This window comes from Rutilus rutilus, assembly GCF_951802725.1.
Source record: "Rutilus rutilus genome assembly, chromosome: 19".
NCBI classification, from domain to species: Eukaryota; Metazoa; Chordata; class Actinopteri; order Cypriniformes; family Leuciscidae; genus Rutilus; species Rutilus rutilus.
The window spans coordinates 10,995,852-11,019,916 of record NC_140232.1 but is presented as its reverse complement, the minus strand read 5'-3'; the positions used below and the strand labels follow the sequence as shown (position 1 = coordinate 11,019,916).

General features: G+C 34.8%; 1 protein-coding gene across 3 annotated transcripts in view; it reads right to left on the bottom strand.

Moving 5' to 3' along the window:
- Window positions 1–24,065, bottom strand: part of pcsk5b (proprotein convertase subtilisin/kexin type 5b) — a 65,738-nt gene that overhangs the window by 5,777 nt on the left and 35,896 nt on the right. Inside the window, exons 16-28 of one of the 3 annotated variants that reach the window (XM_084388438.1) lie at window positions 22,797–22,990; window positions 22,606–22,690; window positions 21,068–21,171; window positions 17,530–17,668; window positions 17,332–17,447; window positions 10,260–10,362; window positions 10,005–10,141; window positions 9,719–9,919; window positions 5,343–5,411; window positions 3,424–3,466; window positions 3,189–3,337; window positions 1,386–1,586; window positions 1,141–1,224 (exon numbers count right to left, since the gene is read on the bottom strand). In XM_084388438.1, coding sequence (XP_084244564.1) covers window positions 1,141–1,224; window positions 1,386–1,586; window positions 3,189–3,337; window positions 3,424–3,466; window positions 5,343–5,411; window positions 9,719–9,919; window positions 10,005–10,141; window positions 10,260–10,362; window positions 17,332–17,447; window positions 17,530–17,668; window positions 21,068–21,171; window positions 22,606–22,690; window positions 22,797–22,990 — 1,625 coding nt within the window. Of the gene's footprint in view, window positions 1–1,140; window positions 1,225–1,385; window positions 1,587–3,188; window positions 3,338–3,423; window positions 3,467–5,342; window positions 5,412–9,718; window positions 9,920–10,004; window positions 10,142–10,259; window positions 10,363–13,438; window positions 15,616–17,331; window positions 17,448–17,529; window positions 17,669–21,067; window positions 21,172–22,605; window positions 22,691–22,796; window positions 22,991–24,065 lie in introns of those variants that run through there. The other 2 variants (XM_084388440.1, XM_084388439.1) reach the window with 2 other exon arrangements.

The following is a 24,065-nucleotide window of genomic DNA, read 5'->3' as shown; positions in this document are numbered from 1 at the left end:
AACCTCATTGGTTCTTGCTGAATCTCAAACGTGTTGCGTAACACGAGAATGAACCTCATTGGTTCTTGCTGAAGCTCAAACGTGTTGCGTAACACGAGAATGAACCTCATTGGTTCTTGCTGAAGCTCAAACGTGCTGCGTAACATGAGAATGAACCTCATTGGTTCTTGCAGAGGCTCAAACGTGCTGCGTAACACGAGAATGAACCTCATTGGTTCTTGCTGAAGCTCAAACGTGCTGCGTAACATGAGAATGAACCTCATTGGTTCTTGCAGAAGCTCAAACGTGCTGCTTAACACGAGAATGAACCTCATTGGTTCTTGAGGAAGATCAAACGTGTTGCGTAACATGAGAATGAACCTCATTGGTTCTTGCAGAAGCTCAAACGTGCTGCTTAACACGAGAATGAACCTCATTGGTTCTTGCGGAAGCTCAAACGTGCTGCGTAACATGAGAATGAACCTCATTGGTTCTTGCAGAAGCTCAAACGTGCTGCTTAACACGAGAATGAACCTCATTGGTTCTTGAGGAAGATCAAACGTGTTGCGTAACATGAGAATGAACCTCATTGGTTCTTGCAGAAGCTCAAACGTGCTGCGTAACACAAGAATGAACCTCATTGGTTCTCGCACGTCCGTTGATCACAATTAATGTGTGAGTTGATGAATGTTTATATGTAAATAAAAGCCTAAATTAAACCTGTTCATCATATAAAGCGATCAAGTCTCTTCAGAAATTTTTGACTAAACCGCTCAATTCATATGGATTAGTTTTACGATCTCATTATGAACTTTTCTTACGGGACATGAGGGTGAGTAAATGATGACAAAAAAAAAAATTTGGGGTTAACTATCACTTTAAAATTAGATATTTTTTTTCTAATTGACTTGATTGTTTCTTGAATTGTTGTCTATTTTGGCCAAACTGTATTTTGTTCTATTTAAATATATTGTGATGTTTAGAAATCAGGTGATCATGTCACATAACACACATTTATCATATTATAAATGAACTCTCAGTGCATTCTTAAACCTAAATGCCTTGGCTTTAAATGTTTTTTTTTTTTTTTGGAATAAATGATCTCTTATCCAAAGAGCACCAGGAGAAGAAGATTTTATAGCACATTATTGTTTCGCTCACCTTTCTCACATGAATCACATTGCTCTTTGCCGTGCCCTGAACACGTCCTACAGGAGGAATCACATTGCTCACACTCACCCTGACCTGCACACACACAAAATAAATTAAAATACATAATAAAGACTCATGCTTATTTTAAAAGATTTATAATGAAATATAATATAATATAATATAATATATGTTTACTTTTATTTAAATAATGAATACTTTTTAATGTGAATTTTTAGAATGTACTGCTTTCATACTGTTTATGAAGCTTCTGTCAGAACACTTCATCTTGCTCTTGTTGATGCATTGACCCTTTTCCAGAAACATGTCATCTTCACAGGAATCACAGTCGTCATATTGCGGACCACCGCACGTCCGACACATGTGGTGACACGGCTCGCACTCCTGTTTCTCGTCACCATAGAAACCCTCCTTACATGTTGCTACGCACGTGCCATCTGCAGGCAGACAGAATTTCAGTAAACACACAAGTATTTGGGCAGATGAATGCTTAACCCTCTAGCGCTGTTTGGTCATTTTTGACAGAAACCTTTTACGTTTTGTTCTTTTCGATTTTTTTACTTCATCAGAATGGTACGGAACTTGTTATGTACACATGTACACATGTACACACACACACACACACACACACACACACACACACACACACACACACACACACACACACGATTCGAAAAGGATAAATTGTCCTGAAAAAAAACAGTCACACTTGTACTTTTCATGGTCAAAAATCACCACATTGGAAACAAATGGAAGCGAACTTCATCTAGTGGAAACGTTTGGCACTGCGCCCAACAAAGTCTTACTGAAAGCTTTTTTTTTTTTTTTTTGAGCTATCAACCTCAAATTTGTAACAAAACTTGTTTAGATGTATGGCTTTTATATATTTGATTTAAAATGTAAAAATAGTATTAAGATTACACTTACATAACTTCTTTTTCGTCACTTTTCTCACTTCAACAATAATCTGTTAAGTGTCTTCTTTAAAAAGGGACCAAACTCAAGCCTGTGCTCAAAAGCATTCAAGATTAACGACAGTTTAAGTTGGAAATTTCATTTTCAGGCCCATGCTCAAAAAAGTGATTAACAGGTAATAAATGGATCATAACTATTCCATAAATATAATGTAGTACCATAAAATCCCCTAAGAATTAGGTAAAGGTTTAATGGTTCACTATAATCTAAAGCATGGATGCAAACTGTTATTAACAATGAAAACTAAAACAAACTCATTGAAAACTAAAACGGACTAAATGAAAACAAAATAAAAACTAACACCTGGGAACCAAAACTAAAATACATTTTCATGAATCTAAAACTAGTTTTTGAGTTTTGATGGTGTATTATAAAATTGTACGAACTCCCTGCATTAAACATTAAAATGCCCCTTAGACAGCAATAACAAATGACATTTAATGCAGTTAAATATTTTTAAACGATATCTGCTTGCTGATTAACTTTGGCAGCCAAAAACAAACAAACTGTAATAATAAAATTGTAAATAATAATAATAATAATAAAACAAACAGAAAGGATACAAGACAAAACAAAATAACAAAAAGTGAGAAAGGAAAAGAAACCGAGAAGAAAACAAAAACAAACTAACTGAAAAAACTGAAACAAATACATTTTCATTGCTCTAAAATAAAAATAGATTTTTTTTTTATTTGATGGTATATTATAAAACTGTTTGCTCATTAACTCTAAAATAAAAATAAATATAAATAAAAAACAAATGGGGGGAAAACCCCTAAATGAATTAAATTAGAAAACTGGAGGTTTGGGGGGCTATAGACTAAAACTAACAATAACGGAGTGAAAACTTACCTAACCTAAATTAAATTGAAAATAAAAATACCTTTTCATCTCTGGGTGAACTATCACTTAAAAGGACAGCAGAGAAAATACCATGACTGGTAAGTTCTCTTTCAAACGCATGTCACTCACATACAGTACAGACATGAAACCTGAACACCAATGCAAACTGGCATGTAAAAAAAAAAGAAGAAAAAAAAAAAAGTGTTAGAACCTCATCTAACCTGACAGGAAGATTCCTTCCTCACACAGGAAACATTCAGACGCATCACAGTTCAGACAGTGATCATCACATCGAGCACACTTCCTCGAATCCCCTTCCTTGTTCTCAAATGTCCTCTCAGGGCAGGTTTTGCGACAGCTCGATTTAAACCTGCAAAAATTCACCTTTTTTTTTACTCTCTTAGATATTAACACACCAAAAGACTCAAGAAGTCAAAAAGTAAGAGGCAAACTTACTGGTAATAGTCCGGTAAACAAGACATGCAATGCTGTGGATCCACTGAGGGAAAAGTCATACTGTTAATGCACTCTTCACGGAAACAGGAATACATTTCAAAGACAGCGATTACTGAAACGACAAGGTGATTTAAGAGCTTTGACTGGAAATGCAATTCAGTTCACGATGCAAGAACGTAATACTGTGGCATGTTCATTGTCTTAACAATTTATACAGAACAACTACTTTCCTTGGTTTGACTTTTTAATCAAAGTGTTTCGAAATATTTCAGCCCTGGGTAAGATGAGCAATAAAACCGTATAGGAGGTGCACCAAAACATTGTTTAACTAACTGAGCTGCTGCAAAAAAAGAAATGAACATCTTTTAGTTCAAACATGTCTTTTAGTGCTTCTCAGTTAAAAAAAAAAAAATTATTCTTGAAATAGTACATTGACCAGCAGAGGGGGACAGATCGTGGCTCGACGATGAATGGTATTTTACTAAACTACTCCCAGCGTGAGGTTTTTGGGTTTCTAGTGTCCACTTTTACCACTTTTTTTTTTTTTTTTGGAAAGAAAGATGTTAAGTATCTCTCCTACCTTATCGTTTCATCCAATTTAAATGAGCCGAAAAGCTGATGTTAGACTCTTATCTGTGTTTTTACCACCTTGATCTTCTGACACACTGACTTGCTATGTCTCACAACCTGGTGAGCAGACTGACCTAGACCTTCAAGTGTAGACTATGCAGGAGGCACGTGGAGACAGACCAGACAAACTCAGAAGTTTAACAACTTCAACAGATGAAAAGAGATACGGGAAGCTGTGAGACAGGCACAACCCCTATCATTTGTGCACTACACACGCATCTAGTAAGTGACATGGTGCATCTACAGCAAAAGGGGTCCAAAAGTCTGAGACCCCTAGTGAAAATGCTTCTATTTTGTATTATTTTCTAATTTAGAATTATTTTTTTTTCAATGTATATGTATATATATATATATATATATATATATATATATATATATATATATATATGTATATATATATATATATATATATATATAAAAAAATATATTTTTTTATTGAGTATCATATTTGACACATCAGGCTTTTATGGCTGATAAAGTATGATATAGTGAGAATATGTAGCTCAAACTCGAGGAGGAAAAAGCAAAAAAAAAAAAAAATTCTGAGGCATTCTGACAGCTTGAAATATAAATTAATGAGATCTTTATAGCACTATAACAGACTACTTAAATATCTATAAATATCTACTAAAATATAAATATCAGTAGTCACTTTATATCTCCCAATAATACTCTGTGATTTTTATTGTGGGGGCAAAATATATGTAATGCAATACAATGACGATTGAGAGATCATGAGAGATTTGTTTCTCATAATCCTGATGTTTTATATTTGATATACACATTTTAACATGACTTTTCCCCAAAAAAATATTGTAATTAAATATTACTAACAATATAAAAATGTATTATGTTTAGTTTATAAAAATCATTAAAGATTTCGTACCAAAAAAGACGTGATATTACCTGAAGGGAGATGTTTTTACAATAATACTAAAACGCCATTTATTAAATAAAACTATAAATCAGACGACAGAAGGCATGTAGTAGATAACAACAGTTTTGATCATGTTGATGATTTAGAGGCCGTAGAATTTTGCATATCAAATATGATACATTAAACTTTATAGGGTTAATAACATAAGAATGATGAAATAGTGCAAAAAATAATAATGTGTGAAATACTAAAGCTTTTCAATGTGGTCTCACATTTTTATTCCCTGCTGAATGTTAAACAGAATAATAAATCAGATGTTTTCAACACTTAATGCTGACTAAAGAGGTCCTGTTTTTTGCTGAAGATGTGATGCACCTTGTTCACACTTCCATCCAAATAATGATATACTGACCAGTGAGGCAATGCTGACAGCCCTCCTCACAGGTCACACAGTCTTCATGATCTGGATCGGCTTCTTCACCTGTACAAGAACAAGCATCACACCAAGAGTCAGCACTTTCATATTCAGAAGTAGTATTGAGAACATGCATGTTACAGATGTACATCAAACTAGATCATGTGTCTGTATTATCATGTGTAAAAAGAGAGTTAAAGAGTGTGTTTGAGTTTGAAAAGACAGGAAAAAGCAGACGAGACTGTGTGTGTGTGTGGTAGCCCTGGAGGCTATAACGCAGGACCCGTTTATACATGTCTGCCACTAATGATAAGAATTTTTGTTTCCCCACTCTCTCATTTGTGCTGCTATTTCAGTCTGACTTCTGCAGACAAGCTCTTTCTTCCCTCATGCTCGGCACATCTTTGCCCGTGATAACAAATTTGTGAAGAAGATTAGATAAACAGCAGTGGGTGTCGTGAGAAGCCAAACAACATCCAGCGAGTTAGATTTACAGATATATGCAGGCTAAAGTGATCCAGCACAGCACACAAAATGAGAGAGAATAACTTCTGTCTAGTGGGGAGAATCAAACAAATACATGTCCTGGGGTCTCATTTATAAAACTGTGCGTAGGAACCTTACTAAAAGTGTACGTGCGCCCGAAAGCCAAAAATGGCGTACGCAAAAAAATATTCAGACTTATAAAACCGTTCGTACGCCAGAACCTGCGCAGAATTCACTTTATAAATCCCAGTCAGCGGAAGATTGTGCGCACATGCGTCTCCACCCCGAAATAACCATATATGGAGCTTACAACGCCTAGTTTTACTATGCAGATCCTCATCTGCATATCATTTGCATATGATTATTCATCCACGTGATAACGTTTAACGGTACAAGACACATTACATTAATAAAAATCAAGTAGTTGCCTATATCTTGCCTTGTTTTTGAATACATAAATCAAATAGTGTAAAAAACATTTCAGAGAAAGTTTTTCTCAATCTTTTCCACTGGCCGAATTGTATTTTTAATTGATTTATATTTTTAATGGAAACAGATAGGCCTTGGGCATTATTTGCATGAAACTATTTTCTCAGACAATCTGGTATTATCATGATAAGGAATTATCTCTGTGGTTAAAACATTAAAACACAGCACGCCACAGGAAAAGTGTCCAAAAACATCGCATCCACAACAAATATTTCTATTGACTGAATATAAAAAAAAGGTTGTAACTTCTCAGTAATGATTTCATGTTTAAGTGTTAAACTCCATTAATTTGAATGGCAATATTTAATCAAAATGTTTATATCAGAAGTAAAACATAGTTTAAATCATTATTTTATTTATTTAAACTGTTATTTGCGTCAGTTTCACTAAACGGCCCAACACGGCAATCTTTCTGTATATGTCTTTAGATTTTCTGTCAAAAAGTGACCAAAAAGACATTTAACTCCAGCTCACCATTGGTGTCGCCAAACTGCTCCATCTCCAAAACTTTCATACGCATGGGTCAGAGTTTGCGTGCAGGTGCGCAAATTTTCCCGTCAAGTTTGTTTTTATAAATCACAACTTATGCGTCGGAAGTGGCGTACGCCTCTTTCAGGGCCTGTTTTGTGCGTACGCAACGGTTATAAATGAGGCCCCTGGTCACATTGTACTGCAAAATCGAATATTTTTTTAGAGCCATTAAGATTATGTGATCTTGTGAAGCACAACTGCTTTCAACACTGATAATGATATATGTTTATTATATTAAGCGCCAAATCAGCATAATAGAATAATTCAGAAGGATCATGTGACACCTTACATGTGAATACCTTACATGGTAACACTTTATAATAACTTTCATTAATAAATTACTAACAAACATTATATAATGCTTACAGATAATTATATTCATAAAGCTAGAAATATGAGATCACGTGCTAATGAACTTTGCTTTACTGATCATTATTTAATGTAAATTGAAATGCTTACAAAACAAATGTCACTACACTTTTCAATTCAGATGATCATGCACTTCTTGAAAATCTACAAATGATTTTGACAGATGGTTTACAATGATTAAAAGAATCATTCATAAATCATTAACAAACATTATATAATGCTTAATGGATCATTAGTTAATATATATTCAAACATGAGATAATATGCGTGTTAATGTTTAAATCGACTTTTTAAACATTACACAATGATTAACAGATCATTATATAATGTAATAAAATGCTAACAAATGTCATTAAACTTAACTGCATATATTGCCTAATGCACTTTTTTACATTTACAAATGTTGTAAAAAAAAAAAAGGTTTAATTAGTCATTTTAAACACTATTAATTTTAACATGTTCATTAACTCAAACAACAGTCTGTAGAGGTCATAAATTTGATTTCCGTTTGCTGGCGTGTATGCAGACTTCTACTATTTACACATATTTACAAATCATTTATTAATTATTTGTTCATGTTTTTGCAGTACCTAATCTAAAGTTGAAACTATTCATTATCTGTAAATGTTTCTAAACATTTACTAATCATTTAGTGTCTTTATGTGCAGTCATCTCGATGAAAAAGTGTCCCAAATGACCTGAATTCACCCTTTTTACACAACTTTTTGCAGTACCCAATCTATTTATCATTTGTAAATGTTTATAATTGTTTACTACTAGTCATTTAGCACCTTTATGGGCAATGGACGTTTTGCTACTGTTATAACGTTTGTATAAATGTAGTTACGTTTAACTAAATGCTTGCTAAAGACATAACACATTGTTTTTGTCATCATAATTTGGCTGCAAAACACGCTTTTATTGCTTCAACACTACACTATATCCTTAAACAGGATAGTCCTTGAATCATACAATCAACAGGAGAAAATACTTGTTCATTTATCAAAACAATGTAATATAAAGTTTGAACAGTGTTCCCTTATAGTAATGAAATTGACCCCTGTGCACTGTTGAACCCTTAACCAATCCTTAAACCTACCCGTACCACCAAACCTGTCCCTAATCTTACCCGTATCACACCTCAATAGAACATCAACACAGTAAGAACATTGTACCTAACAATGGACTTTTTTTTCTTTTCTTTTTTTACATAAGTACATAGTTAAAGACATCTAATATAAAGTGGGACCAGTCATTGTGATAGTTCATTTTTCAGTTGAGCATCCGGATCACTCATAACTACCAAACACCTTTTTGCATTTCTACATTTATAAATGTAAAAAAGTGCATTAGGTAATATATAAACTGAAGTTTAATGACATTTGTAGATTTACAAGAAGTTCATGATCATATGAATTGAAAGTTTAATGACATTTGTAAGCATTTTAATTTACATTAAATAATGATCTGTTAATTGTTATGTAATGTTTAATAAGTTCATCGTTAGTAAACATTATCTCATATTTCTTGCTATTTGAATATATATTAACTCCGTGAGGGTCGGCGCTAGCTTAGCTTAGCATAATGAATGGAATCCTTTGTTGCCAGCTAGCATGTCCTGAGTAAAAGTGATAAAAAAAAAAAAAAAACCCACCTAATTACTTCTTGTGGCCTGCGTATTCACAACAAGTACAAATAGCGATGCAGATTAACACTAGGTGATTTCCTATGCAGATATTGACTTGGGACTATATTAGGGGGAAGCACAGGCAAAGCACTGCTACTTGGGCGCAGAGATATCACGCCCAAGTAGCAGTGCTTCGCCTGTGCTTCCCCCTAATATAGTCCTTAATATATAAGTCAATATCTGCCTAGGAAATCGCCTAGTGTTAATCTGCATCGCTATTTGTACTTGTTGTGAATACGCAGGCCACAAGAAGTAATTAGGTGGGTTTTTTTTTTTTTTTTATCACTTTTACTCAGGACATGCTAGCTGGCAACAAAGGATTCCATTCATTATGCTAAGCTAAGCTAGCGCCGACCCTGTCAAACTAAAACAATGCATGCACTGAGACAAAAATGCATTTGCCCACCTATCTAAATGTAGGAAAGAAAGTGAATAAGCCCTATTTAAAAAAACGGTGGAGTGTTCCTTTAACAGTAGTGTAGCAATTGTAGCAATTTACTTTGTACGTTATTATTTTTCACATTACAGTAAGGAGAATGAGATCTTTTTGCATTAAGGAAATGAAAATAAGAAATTTTGGGAAGTTTGTAGTGAAAAATACAAAAAATTGTGTGTTTTTTTTACACTGGGCCTACAGTTCATCCAATAATTAGATTTTCTGAAGAATTTTAATAATATTTTAATAATAAACTCCCTCACATACCAAAATGAAGTAACATGAACCTTAATAATCAAAAAAAAAAAAAAGAAACAATGGAAAAAGTCAAGCAAGCCATTAGGAACATTCTAGAAAAGTTATGATGCAACTGACCCACTCCACACAGCAGTCTGGCACACATCCCGTCTTTGGGGTAGTAGGAGGAGGTGCAGTAGAGACAGTGGCCTGTGGACGTACACACGGTGCAATTTGGAGGGCAGGGATCACAAGTTCCCTTCGGAGAATGGAAATAACCCCCTGGACAGCTTTCACGACACTTCCCTTCAAAGAGGTACCGCTCCACTCCGAACTTATCTGTGTGAAAACAGAAACAGAATAGAAACAATGTTAAGAGCCTGTATTTTTCTCTGGCAAGCGAGGCGGTCATGACTCAATTTACCTTTTCCACAGCGAGTACATTTTTCAGGCCCCTCGTCTGAACATTCCAGGCATGTGTGATGGCAAAGATGACACTGTCCATCCCTCTCGTGCTTCCCAGGATCACAGCCGAGCACACATTGCCCATTATCAAACAACCTGCCAAAGAATACAAAAGTGAAATCTTTTCCCCACACACTGCACATTCTGTCTCACTTCAGCTGTATTTGGATATGCTGACGTGCTGTAAGAAACAAGTGACTTGTTCACGCCTCACCGAGTGGACAAGCAGCTGATGCAGTCTTTACTCTCAGGTCCAGTGCACTTGTAGCAGGTTGAGTCACACAGTTTACATTTACTTTGTTCATTAAAATACTCCCCTGAAAATAAAATACAGACAACACATAAACTACATATAGATCCATTATATAATGACATGAGCTAACTAGAACATCCTATACTTTATCTAGTGGGAATTTTATTTAGCAGTTGCTCGATGCTTTGCTGGTGAATAATCCAACTTTGTTTGTTATATTATAATATTAGTATATTTATGTAGCATCACAAATAACTTGGTATTTTTTTCCAGAAGGCACAATGCGATAAAAAAAAAAAAAAAAAAAAAAAAAAATCAAACAAGCAAAAACCCAAATGACAAATAAACAAACAAAATTAAATGAGAAATAAAAAAATAAATTATACATAAAACAAAACGGAAAAATACTAATAAACAAAATGAAAACCAAAATCAAACAAGCAAGCAAAAACCCAAATGACAAATAAGAAAACAAACAAAATTAAATGAAAAACAAACAAAAAGAAAGAAACAACAAACCAAATGATAAATAAAAAACAGTCAAATACAAATAAGCAAATAAAAAACTAAAGCAAATGACAAATAAACAAAACCAAATGAAAAATAAACAAAACAAGCAAACAAAACCAAGTGATAAATAAAAGCAACCAAAACCAAATTAACAAAACCAGATGATAAACAAAATAACAAAAACCAAATGACGAAAACAAACAAAACCAATCAATAAAACGAAAATACAAACAAGCAAACAAAACTAAAATGTCAAATAAGCATACTTGCATATATACAAAAAGAGAGAAAAACCAAGTGCTTACCTGTTCTGGGCTTTAGTATTAATTAATGAAAAGGACTTCTGGTTGAAGGATTGACCAGCTGACAATTCTGATTTCAGACAATTCAAAAGGCCATGCATATGCAGGATTCATAAATCAGAACACTCTCAAAAGAAGAAAGCAAGCTCATGCAGGACGCACACATACAATGAGCCGGCCTTAGAAAAGATGAACTGAAATCGGAATATTTCGAAAAAGGTGATTTTGTGAGTTGCAATAAATGACCAATTAAAAAGATCTTGCACATACACCGTCGAATCAATTGAACTACACCCAATATCTTTGTTAGCATAAAACAACACAAATCTTTTTCAGAAATCCAAGAAAAGATTATATTAATAAAGATGACAGTAACTCTAAGTCAAGTCATAAAGGCAACAGATTAATCTTACAAAAATAATGCAACTTTATAACTCTCAAGGTGCCAGAATGGATACAAAACTATCCTAAAGTGATGTCATGGGACTGAAGAAAGCTAAAGACATTGAGTTAACCTTTAACCCCCAGGCCGAGCAATCTATCTGTGAGATTTCCTTTAGAGAGAGCGGGACATCTATGGCCGACTGACCCTCCTGATGACCTCAGCTTACGCTCTGATACACTCTATTCACTCAAATCTGACAATCCTGATGCAAACGCTCACGACCCCACATGACCGTAATTGAGTTGTCAATCACTGGACTTAAAGAAACATCGGTCCAAAGCCAATGTCGTCCCTGAGTTTCTCACTCAGAACGGCTTATATTAAAATGCTTAAGGATTACTTTGATATTCGACACAGGATTCTAACATTTGAAACAGCTAAAGTGTTATTAGTAATGGTTATATCATGTTATTCACCAGTGACAATGGCTGAGTGGGAGCTGCAAATATTTTAAAAATGTTCCTTCTAAAGGAAACGGCCACAGGTCAAAACAAGGGGCTGCGCATACATTGTCTCTGTTAAAGTCATTGTGACCAGTGCGCATTTGAGTTCAATTTCTCTCGGTCAAATGCTGAATTGTTCTCTTCAAAAAAAGAGCCTTTTGTGAGGAAACAAGGAGAAGTCGAATCATTCTCACACCAGTTCACCACAAGAATTTAACTCCAAACAATATTTCTTGAAGTCAAAAGAACACTAGATTTTTCTGATGAAAAATCTGAAAGCATAAAACTCGACACCAAAACACTACGGTATATGTGGTTTTCTGAGTGGGCCTTCCCGTGTTGCTATGTCGTTGTGTTTTTATGGATCCAAGTCAAAAGTCTCAATGACATTCTGAACTCTATATATGGCTCGGGTCACTTCTATGCAAGTCTATGGATTTGTTTTCGCCCATTTACGGCCAAATGAAAATTTTCAGTCGGATTGTCCCTATGGTCATCCTTGCGTGGAGGACAAAAAATGTTTTTTTCAATTAAATGAATGTACTATATTTTATATTTATGGTACTAAATTATATATTTATAAAGCAGACCTGAGCATAGACCTTAAAATGAAATTTGATAAAAAGTGAACAGTTGGATCAACTTAAAAAAATTACTTCAATTGGTAACACCTAAAGAAATTAAGTTTTCTCAACTTAAATTTATCACGTTTTATCGTGAAAAACGTGATAATTTAAGTTGAGAAAACTTAATTTCTTTAGGTGTTACCAATTGAAGTAATTTTTTTAAGTTGATCCAACTGTTCACTTTTTACAGTGAAATGAAAACTGTCATTAATCTTGAATGCTTCAGAGCACATACTTAAGATTGGTCTCTTTTTAAAGAAGACACTTGGCAGATTATTTCTTAAGTGAGAAAAGTAAAAGTGAACAAAGTTGTAGAAGTTTAAGTTTATTGTGAGGAAAATGCACAAAAATACTATTTTCAATTTTTATTTGAAATATATAGTTTTCAAAACATGTTTCAAAATATTACTCTAAAACTGCAAGAAAATCCAAACCATAAATCTAAACAAGTTGTGTTCCAAATTTGCGGTATATATATATATATATATATATATATATATATATATATATATCTTTAAAAAAAATTACCAGTGAGATTTTGTTGGACGCAGTAGTTTCCACTAGAAGAATTTTGTTTCCAGTGTGGTCATTTTTGACCGCGAGGGTTACAAGTGACCTTTTTTTTATTTATTTTTTAGGGCCATTTAACCTTTTCGAATCATGTCCATGATTTTTTTGCTTTTTACAAAGTTTCGTACCATTCCGATTAAGTAAAAAAATTAAAACACGAAAACTTTTACGGTCAAAGATTATCGAAGAGCACCAGTAATTTGAGCAAGTATGTCATTTAAATGAGCAAACAAAAGTAGTCTCATTTAATCTCTCTGAGTCTTGTTTTTATTTTAAAGTTCATTAATAAAAAGATCAGTAAACCATTTGTTTCGTCCAGTCTTCTCTACATGATAAAACATTTTTTTTTTCTTGGCCCTGACTACAAACACATCTTCATCTAGACTAACTGTTCATGGCAGCCGGCTAAAAACAGAATTATAAAATAATTTTAGAAAACTCATCATCCGTTTCCCCCCCTTATTTCAATTGAACGTGGGTGCAAAATATATTTTAAGGTTAATAGAGATAAAAATACATATATACATTAAGAAAAAACGTTGCCAGAACAGAGTAAATGCAACACATTTGAACATAGACTGATTCTCTATATAACATTAGTTACTGTATGTAACGTTGCATGTATTGAGTTCGCAGAAAACGTACATCATACTACAACTTTTTTTGCGTCATGAATACTCAATTAGCATTAAGTGGCTGCAACGCCATCCACAAAACACAACTCATTTGAACTATGACCATTTATAAATCTTTTTTCATAAATAAAAGGCTACGTCATCTTAAACCACAGCATTCATAAATAAAAGACAGAAATCCCCTTAACATTGAGCAAAAGTGGATTGGTCGAACATGTCCTTAATGAATGTAGAAGTCTAATTTGTGTTGTGTAGTACTATTAGTATAACTAAACATTTCACCTCGTTTCTGACCTTTATTAAAATGTAATGCACTCCTCTCAAGTATTTTTCTTTTCTTTTCCCAGGATACTGCAATGACATACAGTAAAAATGGCCAGTAAATAAACATCTAAACTAATAATCAATTCGAATTCACAAATATTTGTTGGACGCAATGAATCCAAGACACAAATGTGAATTCAAAAAGCTCTCTCTAACAATTCCATTATGTCAATAGCACCAGTTATGTGAATAAAAGACTTATTACTCCCATAAAGACATAGAATAATGAACTATTTTAGGTGGCCATTTCAAAGTTGATTAAAACGGAGGGGTTTAACTTTTCATTTGCATGATAAATCAACCAAATATAAATAGCTGACCCTGATCTACCCGGACACACTATTCATTTCATATGAATTATTTAGGATTAATATTGTGGAGCTGTTTCATGAAATGGCAAGATACAAAAAAAATGCATGTATAGGGATTTATTTTCATTTTTTAAAGGCATATCACGAATGGCCTGGTAAGGTATAGTTAATTAAAAGTGTTTCAAACCTCAGCTACCACGTCTAAAACCTGTACTTCAGCCCAGTCAATGTTTCTTCATGGCTACACTAACACCGGTTGTGGTTATGCTTAGGTTTCCCGAGACCTATTTTTCCACTTATGAAACGATAATGAAACACACGAACACACACGCACGCACACACACAAAAACAGGTAAGAGATCTGAGCCTGAGGTGAAGAATTTCTGAACAGTGAGACCACCTGACGTGACGACATTCGTCTCATCTTGATGCTTTTGCTTGGCTAAACGGGTCATTAGTGTTAGTACAATACTCATCCCTTCAGGAAAGTACTTCTTATCGTATCTTGTATTGATTTTACTGCGGTCGTGAAGATCAGTGGATGAACCTGCGCTATGGTTTATGTCGTTCCTTTGCTCACAGAGGTCTTGCTGAAACTTGTAGAGGTTCTCTGAGTGTGCTTTATTCAGAATATGCACAAACTGGCTTTGATCACTGCTGTCATAATGTGTGAAACTAGCGGGAAAATAAAGAACCGCCTCTTCAACGCTCAGCATGTCGCTCCAAATTCTTCTCTGGACCCAAAGGGAAGAAAAAGGTAAAAAAAATTTGGCATCCATGCTTTGGTCACAAAATACCGACATGTATGATTTGCTGTTTATTACTGATCCCAGTCGCACCACCCTGACAGCTTCTGTCGATACGCACGCGCACACACACACACACACACACGCACGCACACGCACACACAGATAAAGGTAGGTTTGTTGTAGTTCTGGCATCGAGAAACCTCACAATGTAGTCCCATATTCGAGGTTCCCGACAGGAATATAAATTAGCGGAACGTGAGCGGCAAGTGGGGCCGGAAAAGTTCCTTCAGCCCTTTAGAGAACATGTTCTACAGCACAGCTGCTGCAGAACCTTCCTCTGGCACAGATTGTTCTTTTTCACAAGCACACAGAAACTTCCCTCAGCCCACGATTCTTCATTTGCTTTCCAGAGAGCAGGAAGAGGAGAGGAGCAGAAACACAGCGCGCGATCGGGCAGCGGAGAGGAAGCGATGCAGATCGTAGCAAGGTGATAGATGACAGGCAAATGTTGTTTTGTTGGGGGGGGTTTTTTGTGTTTTTTTTATCCAGTTGATTGTTCGACGGACGGAGGATATCCGGGTGTGATTGGAATCCAGGATGAAAAGATTTGAAGGAAAGATCATCGGGAAGAAAAGGAGAACAAACATTTAGAAAGTGATCATTTTTACAGTGTCACAGGTTGACAGAGCAACTTTATTTTCCTTTGCTAGAAAAAGCACACATTATGCTCCACTGTAAAAATGAAGTCCATGTTGAAATCAAGGTTCCCAAAATGCACTTGGGTCATCAAGAGGTAACACTTTACAATAAGGTCTCATTTGTTAACATCAGTTAATATATTAACTGACACGAACTGACAATGAGCAATACATTTGTTACAGTATTTATTACTATCTTTGTTCATGTTAATTAATAACAATCCAGCTGTTCATTGTTTGTTCATGTTAGTTCATAGTGCATTAACTAATGTTAACAAAAACAAATTCTGATTTCCATAATGTATTAGTGAATGTAGTGAAAATGCTGTAGAAGTATTGTTCATGTTTAAGTCCCCCTGTGTTGAAAGTCAAGTTTTTAATGTTGTGTTTTTAATATGCTTTAAGGCAAACCATGTGCAAATTCATAAGTCAACTCCATTGCTGAGTATTTCCTCCTTAAAACTGCAGTGAACCAAAGACAGTCTAAACAGCGCAGTTTGAAATCGCTGGTGTTTCTGACGTCACAAACTACCCTGTAACCAATCACGTCAACGTGTGATCGTCAACGAGTGGATCTCTGAGCTGGTGTGAGTGAGTGGAGGCGGGGCTAATTTGCATATTCATAGAACCGCATAAATGAGGTAAGGGTGTAGAGTTACATTCAAGCTATTTTAAGGCATGAAGACATTTTTTTTTTCAAGGAAAAAAAACACTTAAATATGTCATTTTGATGATCAAAGATGAGTTTTAAGGGATACAATTATTGTCAACAGAGGGACTTTAAAGTAGTTAACTAATGAAACCTTATTGTAAATTGCTACCCATCAAGAAAAATGTGAGAATAAATTGGCCTGAAATATTGGGCACATCTCATGAAACCAGACATATTTCACCTCAAAATCAGGAGAAAGGATGTTAAAAATTATTATAAACTATTTTAAATCTATAATTAAGTCATTTATATGAATACATTTTTATATTGTAAAGTATTTATGCATCATATTTGTTGTACTGCGAATATAAATTTAAAAACCCATTACAAAAATGAGAATCAATATTGAGAATCATGGGAAATAACAGTATTTTTCAAAAGTTTGGGGTCAGTAAGATTTTTTGAAAGAATTTAACCCTTAATGCATTCAGCAAGGAAACACTTTTACATTAAAAACTGATATATATGCTGTTCTTTTGAATGTTCTATTCATTGTTTGCGAAATAGAACTGTATTTTTATTTTGGGGTGAAATGTGACCTGGACAAGTTTTTCCAAAAAGGCAATATCAGAAAGACAAAAATCAACAAACCATGATTAATCCCCATGCAAAAACTCAATATTTTGCTGTACAAAAGATTCAGAGGAAAGAAAACACAAAATGAAGAGGCTAGCCGAAAGCTAACACGGATTAATCTACGGTACTCACCATCTTTGCAGATGGTGCTGACGACACACACACCATTTTCCAGGTTATATCCACTGACGCAAGTGCTGCAGTTCCTCTCCCCCGGGCCTGTGCAGGCGTAGCATGTAGGATCACACCTGGAAGCACAATCACACCCACCACGTGTCAAACGCATCATTTCCGCTTTCAATGGAAAGACTTTCTCAGTAAACTACTGACTTTTGACAGGACTTTTGGACGTCTCCGTTGTCTGTCGTTTGTTCCGCCAAGTAATATCCCACGCTGCAGCTGGAGACGCAACGCCACTCCTCGAAGTAATAGCCCGGAGCGCACTCATTACACGCTTCCATACCAGTTCCTGAGAACATGGACGGAATAACATCATGTTCCGCAAAAAGCAGACAGCAAAATAATGTGGAATACACTTAGAACATTCTTCCTGAAAGGGTTTCTTCTGAGAATAGTGTATTAGTTACACAAACACAAATAACTTGTGACTTCACATATCATTAGGGATAAAAGCTAATCTCAGAAAGAATCAATTCACTGATTTAGAGGCGTGGACCAAATAAACTCATGCAATTTACACATGAACGCCCGGAGACAATGGAAAAACATACAGAGAGCACCAATTCAAAAAAATTTTTTTTTGATAGCGCTTTTAACAATACATTTAAAAAAGCAAAGCAGCTTTGTTATGAAGAAATCAACTAGCTAGTCACGACTGTTTCCCGAAACCATATTGTCGCAAACTGGTCGTTCAACCACGTTGGTTAATGATGTCATGCACGTGGTGGAGTAATACCTTCTTTTAATGAAACTGTTTGAGTTCGAATTACCGTTAGATGTTTTGATATAGATTACAGACATGGTATTTGAGGACTATTTCTCATTTTTCTCAGTTATTTTGCTTTATTTCCAGATTCAATCATAGGCTCGTTCTTCCGTTGTAGAGCACGTTCGCACATGCACACTCTTCAAAAACGGTGCTTTAAATCTCTTGACAAACTAAAAGACGTAAATGACATTTTTATGTATTCAAAAATAAAGACACAGGTTGTACTGAATATCAGCTTGCTTATTTGGCTCAAGATAAGGATTTATTAAGTCCACATGTCATGCAAACAGGTGGAGAGCTGTCGTTGGTTTCGGGAAACGATGGTTTCGGGAAACACGGACTCGTTGAACTATGCTGATAACGATGGAACTTGCGAACATAGTTGGCCAACGATGCTTTTGGGAAACGCACCCCTGATCGACCAAAATGCATCTTAATACCAGGTGTAAACAGGGCCTGAGAGTCAAAGGTTTCTATTTACAGTGTGTTTTTTACAAGTGTTAAGCATTTTAGCCAATCACAATCAAATCAACTTAGACTATCAGAGGTGAAGTTAGTCAAAATACGCTGAAAAAATTATAACCGACAAAGTGTAAACGCAATGTACATACGATTTTCATTGTACAATTAAGATAACTCCCGTTATAATAAAATAAAGCTTTCACAAGAGTGCAGAATTCAGTGAGCTTGCGCTTTAGAAAACGGAAAACAGCCTTAGTCATTATAAAGGGAGGCTCTTCTCTTGCTTTCTGTTTATTACTCATTCACAATCTGAATACAAGTTTAGTTTTTCATGCTGCTAAATACACTGCAAAGTTTCTGGATAGACAACCGTATTTAAATGTGAGATTGAATCGGAAACTGCGATGATTGACAGTGATAAGGCGTAATGATATGACGCAGCACATGCCGCCTGATAATAGGCTACTGAGCTGGGGACTATTATCATGTGCTGCGTCATATCATTACGCCTGCTTCACCCATGGTACTGCAGCAAAGTTTCTTGATTATTACGCAGGAATGAGAGCATAGTTCCTAGCCATATCAGCCTAGAAAATCGCAACTTTTCATTTTCCATCGGTCTTAGTACACGATGTAACTACAGAAGAGTCAAGTTTTAAATAGGAAAAATATCGAAACTCTTTGTTAATTTTTTTGAGAGAGATGCTAATGGTCTTGTCCGGTTCAATTCATTATGCTAAGCTATGCTAAAAAAAGTGGGACCCCCCAGACCCGGAGATCGGCTGAATGGATTTGAAAACGGTAAAACTCAACTGTTTAACTCTGGGGGAGTTGTAAAATGAGCCTATTTCCAAAAAAAAGTGGAGTTATCCCTTTAATTCTGCAGTTTTTGCTATAGTACCGAAATTGGTACAGAGAATTGCTAAATGTTACTGGTGTTGGTACTGAGTAATGACAAGTCTATATTATGTCAGAATTATGACTTTTTAAAATCACATGATTCCAATTTATATACATTTTAACTTATGAAAATTCTCTGACCATAATCTCAGCTTTTATCTCATTTATGACTGTCAATTTCAATTGATCTCATAATTTTTATTGGTGGTGGCTTGACTGTGTGCAGCAGCTTTGAGGTTTCATCTTCAACCCCACACCTGATGTTCTGTTGAAGCCAGTAGTTGATATTGTATCTCTACCTCATGTTGTGTTCTACTTATTGAAGTAGTTTTCTCTCATTAGTCTCTTTTCGATCACACTATGTTTATTTGAAATTTGTTAGTTAATCATTTATTTCTTTATTTGTGGGGTTAGTAGAGAGGAGGGTGCCATTTATTTTGGCTTTTACTCCTGTTTATGTTAGTAAGGGAGTTAGCTTATTTTGCTGTACTCTTGTTTTCTTTTCTTTTAGTTTAAGTAGTTTGGTTAATAAGGAGTTAGACTGATTATGTTTGTTGTTTTGGCAATACCCCCTTCTGAATCTGATACCCCTCTTTTTCTTTTGCCTAATTTGTAAATAAAAACTACTTTTCTTTCATGAGATAATTATGTGGTTATTGTGAAACAACTCTGGGTCTGGAAACGGGGTGGCTTCATGCTGTTGCACATTCATTTCACCACCATTCATTTTTGCTGTTGCTTTCCTCCCCAAAGATCAATCAGGAAATCGTAACACTTTTTGTATTATAATTATTACTGTCATTTTTATGATTTGTCAAAGCATGATATTTTTTTCTTATGTGGCAGAAATAGGCTTCATAGTCTCGACTCTAAAAGGTCCATGAAGACGATGTTCATTACTTAAAGATAATTTAAAACGTGATGAGCATCATAAGTGTACACACACACACACACACATATACATACATATATATATATATATATATATATATATATATACATATATATATATATATATATATATATATATATATATATATATATATATATATATATATATATATATATATATATATATATATATATATATATATATATACACACACACACACACTGTTTTTAAAATCTGGTGCAGAATCAGAGCTAACAACAGTAATTGTGCTGGATGAACTATATTCAGAAGCTAAGCACTGGTTGTTCTGCAAAGCCTTAGTAATTAGCTGCCGTTTCTGAACACTGGAGTTAACAGCACAGACAGAATGGTCTCAGAAGGCACAGTCTTGTTAAGTCTAGAACTTCAAAATTACATCATACTGTGCATCACGATGAATAGCGCCTCTCGTCATTTTTGGATTAAAAATTGCTAACCAATAGGGGCATATATGCATTACAAAAAAATATAACAGCCAATCAGTGTTCTCTCCCACAGTTTATGGAAAACAAAGACTACTGTAAAGTAAAATTTGATAAATTACATTTAAGTGAAAGGTTGTAATCAAATTCTATTGTAAACCTAAATGTAAAATAAAGTCCTTTAAATAAATGTACAATGTTTACCTGCACAGGTGGCACAAGTCGTGTGGCACTTTTCACATGCCCGCCGGTGCCCATTATAATAGGTGCCAAGTTCACAGCTCAGTTGGCACTTATTCCCCTGTAGGCTGTAGACAGAAAGAAAGAGAGAATTTCTCAAAAGGTGTTCAACGCTGAGGCTGAGCCACAAATTAATTTCTTACACTGTATGTCACTGTATAAAATTTATTGAGGGAGTAAACCTCCATAGGGGGCGCCAGAGCATATCAGGGGAGAAGGATAGTAAATTTACAAGTAAAATCAACATAATATAATATAATATAATATAATATAATATAATATAATATAATATAATATAATATAATATAATATAATATAATATATAAACTAAAAATATAAACAATAATAAAATATATAAATAATGATATATAAACTAACTATAATATTCATGAAAATTAATATTATGTAATATTTCTAGACCAGGAAAACAAACTCTAAAATATGTTATTGGATAGAAATTGCTATTTGTGAGTAAAAAAAAAAAAAAAAAAAAAGTTAATCACAAATGACTAGAGAAGTCATGCACATACATTTATGTAAATAAACCCTAAATAACATTAAGCTACTAAAATGTATGGAATTATGTAATTACATTTTTTGAATTATTTATAATACTTTTAATAAATCACTTATGGAATTTCCGTGTGGGTAACATTTTTAATCATTTATAATGTTTTTTAATTAATCACACTTAATGAACACACCCAAGTTTTAACATTTTCAATATAAATTATGTTGCTAAAAGTCTATAAAGGAAATATCTCTCAAAATGGTCAGCATGCAGCATTGTAGAACAAAGGTTTTATTCTTTACATTTATTCTTACTATTTTTTCTAAAGTGTGTGTGTGTGTGTGTGTGTGTGTGTGTGTGTGTGTATATAGTAGACAAAAAAAAAAAAGAATGACTAGCCATATGAATAATTACAAAGACTGTAATTGCAAACTTAAACTGAGAAACCGAGGCCAGAAAAATGTATCTCATCTGCGCTCTAGCTCTGCAATCCTGTTTCATACGTACTATAGCCTAAACAAGTCTGAATAGATCAACAACGACGGATTAAAGTCCAAATGAGTGGGTGAAAAACCTTTACGTATATTCACAGAACACTTCAAAACAATTCACAGAACAGCTGCTGCGTATTACGCCAGATTTTCTGCCATGACCCCTTTTTCTTTTCTCTCTCCATTTTCCACATATCTCTCTCTCTCTCTTTATCTAACGCTAGAGTGGAGTAGGAAAAGCCCAAGTAAAAATCGCTCACTAGAGACAGTATTTCAACATACATCTGAACTCAAGAGCTTGACATTGGTAACAGGATGTTTCCAGTGATAATTTATTGTCTAGCCAGCGTGGCTTTACCTTGACAGCTCTCGACGTAGAACTAGGAAAATATGGGAGTCCAAGATTCCGACTATATTTCAGTCCAAATCTTAGTAAAAAAAAAATGTATCCCTACGAGGTGGAATATTGTATTTGCAACAGGCTGAATGTGGGGAATTACCTGAGACCAATTTGGCATTCTGTGCAGATGTTCGCCGAGGTGCATTTCTTGCAGTTGTCGCTGCATTTCCGGCACATGGTGGAGTCTGCGGGAGAACAGTCACATAAGGTCTCAAATTCAACAATTCATCTTCAGCCAATCAGCATGTACAGTATGTTTTCTGGAGTGAGATGCCGTGTGAATGGACTTGCCAAGGTCCAGGTAGAAGCCGTCGAGACAGGAGCTGATGCAGTTGTTGGCTCCCTCCACCAGGTACAGACCCGGGCGACAGGTGGAACACTGATCGCTGCGACTGCCGACGCAAGACTCGCACAGCGGAGAGCACTTCTTACAGCGCTTCTTATCGTCCCGGAAAAACCCAGACGGACACTCGGGAACACACGTCCTGAGAGACACACGAGGTGGAGGTGGAAAGGGAAAGACAGACACAGACAGGAAGAGCCACATGAGACCAGAAAAATCAACATCTGGCAGTCGTGAGGAAAGACTTTCACCAGGAAACAAAGGCAAAAGTCAGGGTCTGAGAAAGCCATCAGCTCCAGATGTGAGCACGGCTTGTGTAACTCGGGATGCCGGAGAAAACAATATCTATAAACGTAATCAAGACACGTGCACACACGTAGATAGACGCAGACGCACAGCTGTTGTCAGTATGGTGTTTATAGGAGTTAATCTTTTGACTCAAAGTTAAATCATTTTCACTAATAAAAGGAATATTTTCAATATTCCCAATTCTTTAGTTACATACGCTTCACATTGTGATCTTATATTTCACACCAAACTTTTAAAAAGTAATAAAAAAATTTAAAAATTGCTAACAGAAAAATTATTTTGCCAAATGGGTCAATGACAAACAAGAGTGTACAAGAGAAAAGGGAAAATCTAGTTCAAAACACACGTGCCAAGTTCTAAGAAATGTGCTTAATATCCGAAATGTGTATAGAAATGTGTATTCATGTCTGTTTCATACACTAGCGTTCAAAAGTTTGAGGTCGGTAAGATTCTCGTATGCTCACCAAGACTGCATTTATTTGATGAAAAATACAGCAGAAACAGTAATATTGTAAAATATTATTAGAATTTCAACTGTTTTCTATTTTAATATAGTTTAAAATGTAATTTATTCCAGAATTTTCAGCATCTATTACTCCAGTCTTCAGCATTACTTGATTCAGAAATCATTCTAATATGCTGATTTGGTGCTCATGAAACATTATCATCAATGCTAATAACAGTTGTGCTGCTTAATATTTTTGTGGAAACTATAATAAAAAAAAATATATAAAAAAAAAAATCTGGATTCTTATATTAATAGAAATTTCAAAAGAACAGCATTTATTTGAATATATATTTTGGAACATTTAAAAAGTCGTCACTTTTGATCAATTTAATACACCCTTGCTGAAAAAAAGTATACATTTATTTATCATACTGACCCTCAACTTTTGAATGGTTTAAAA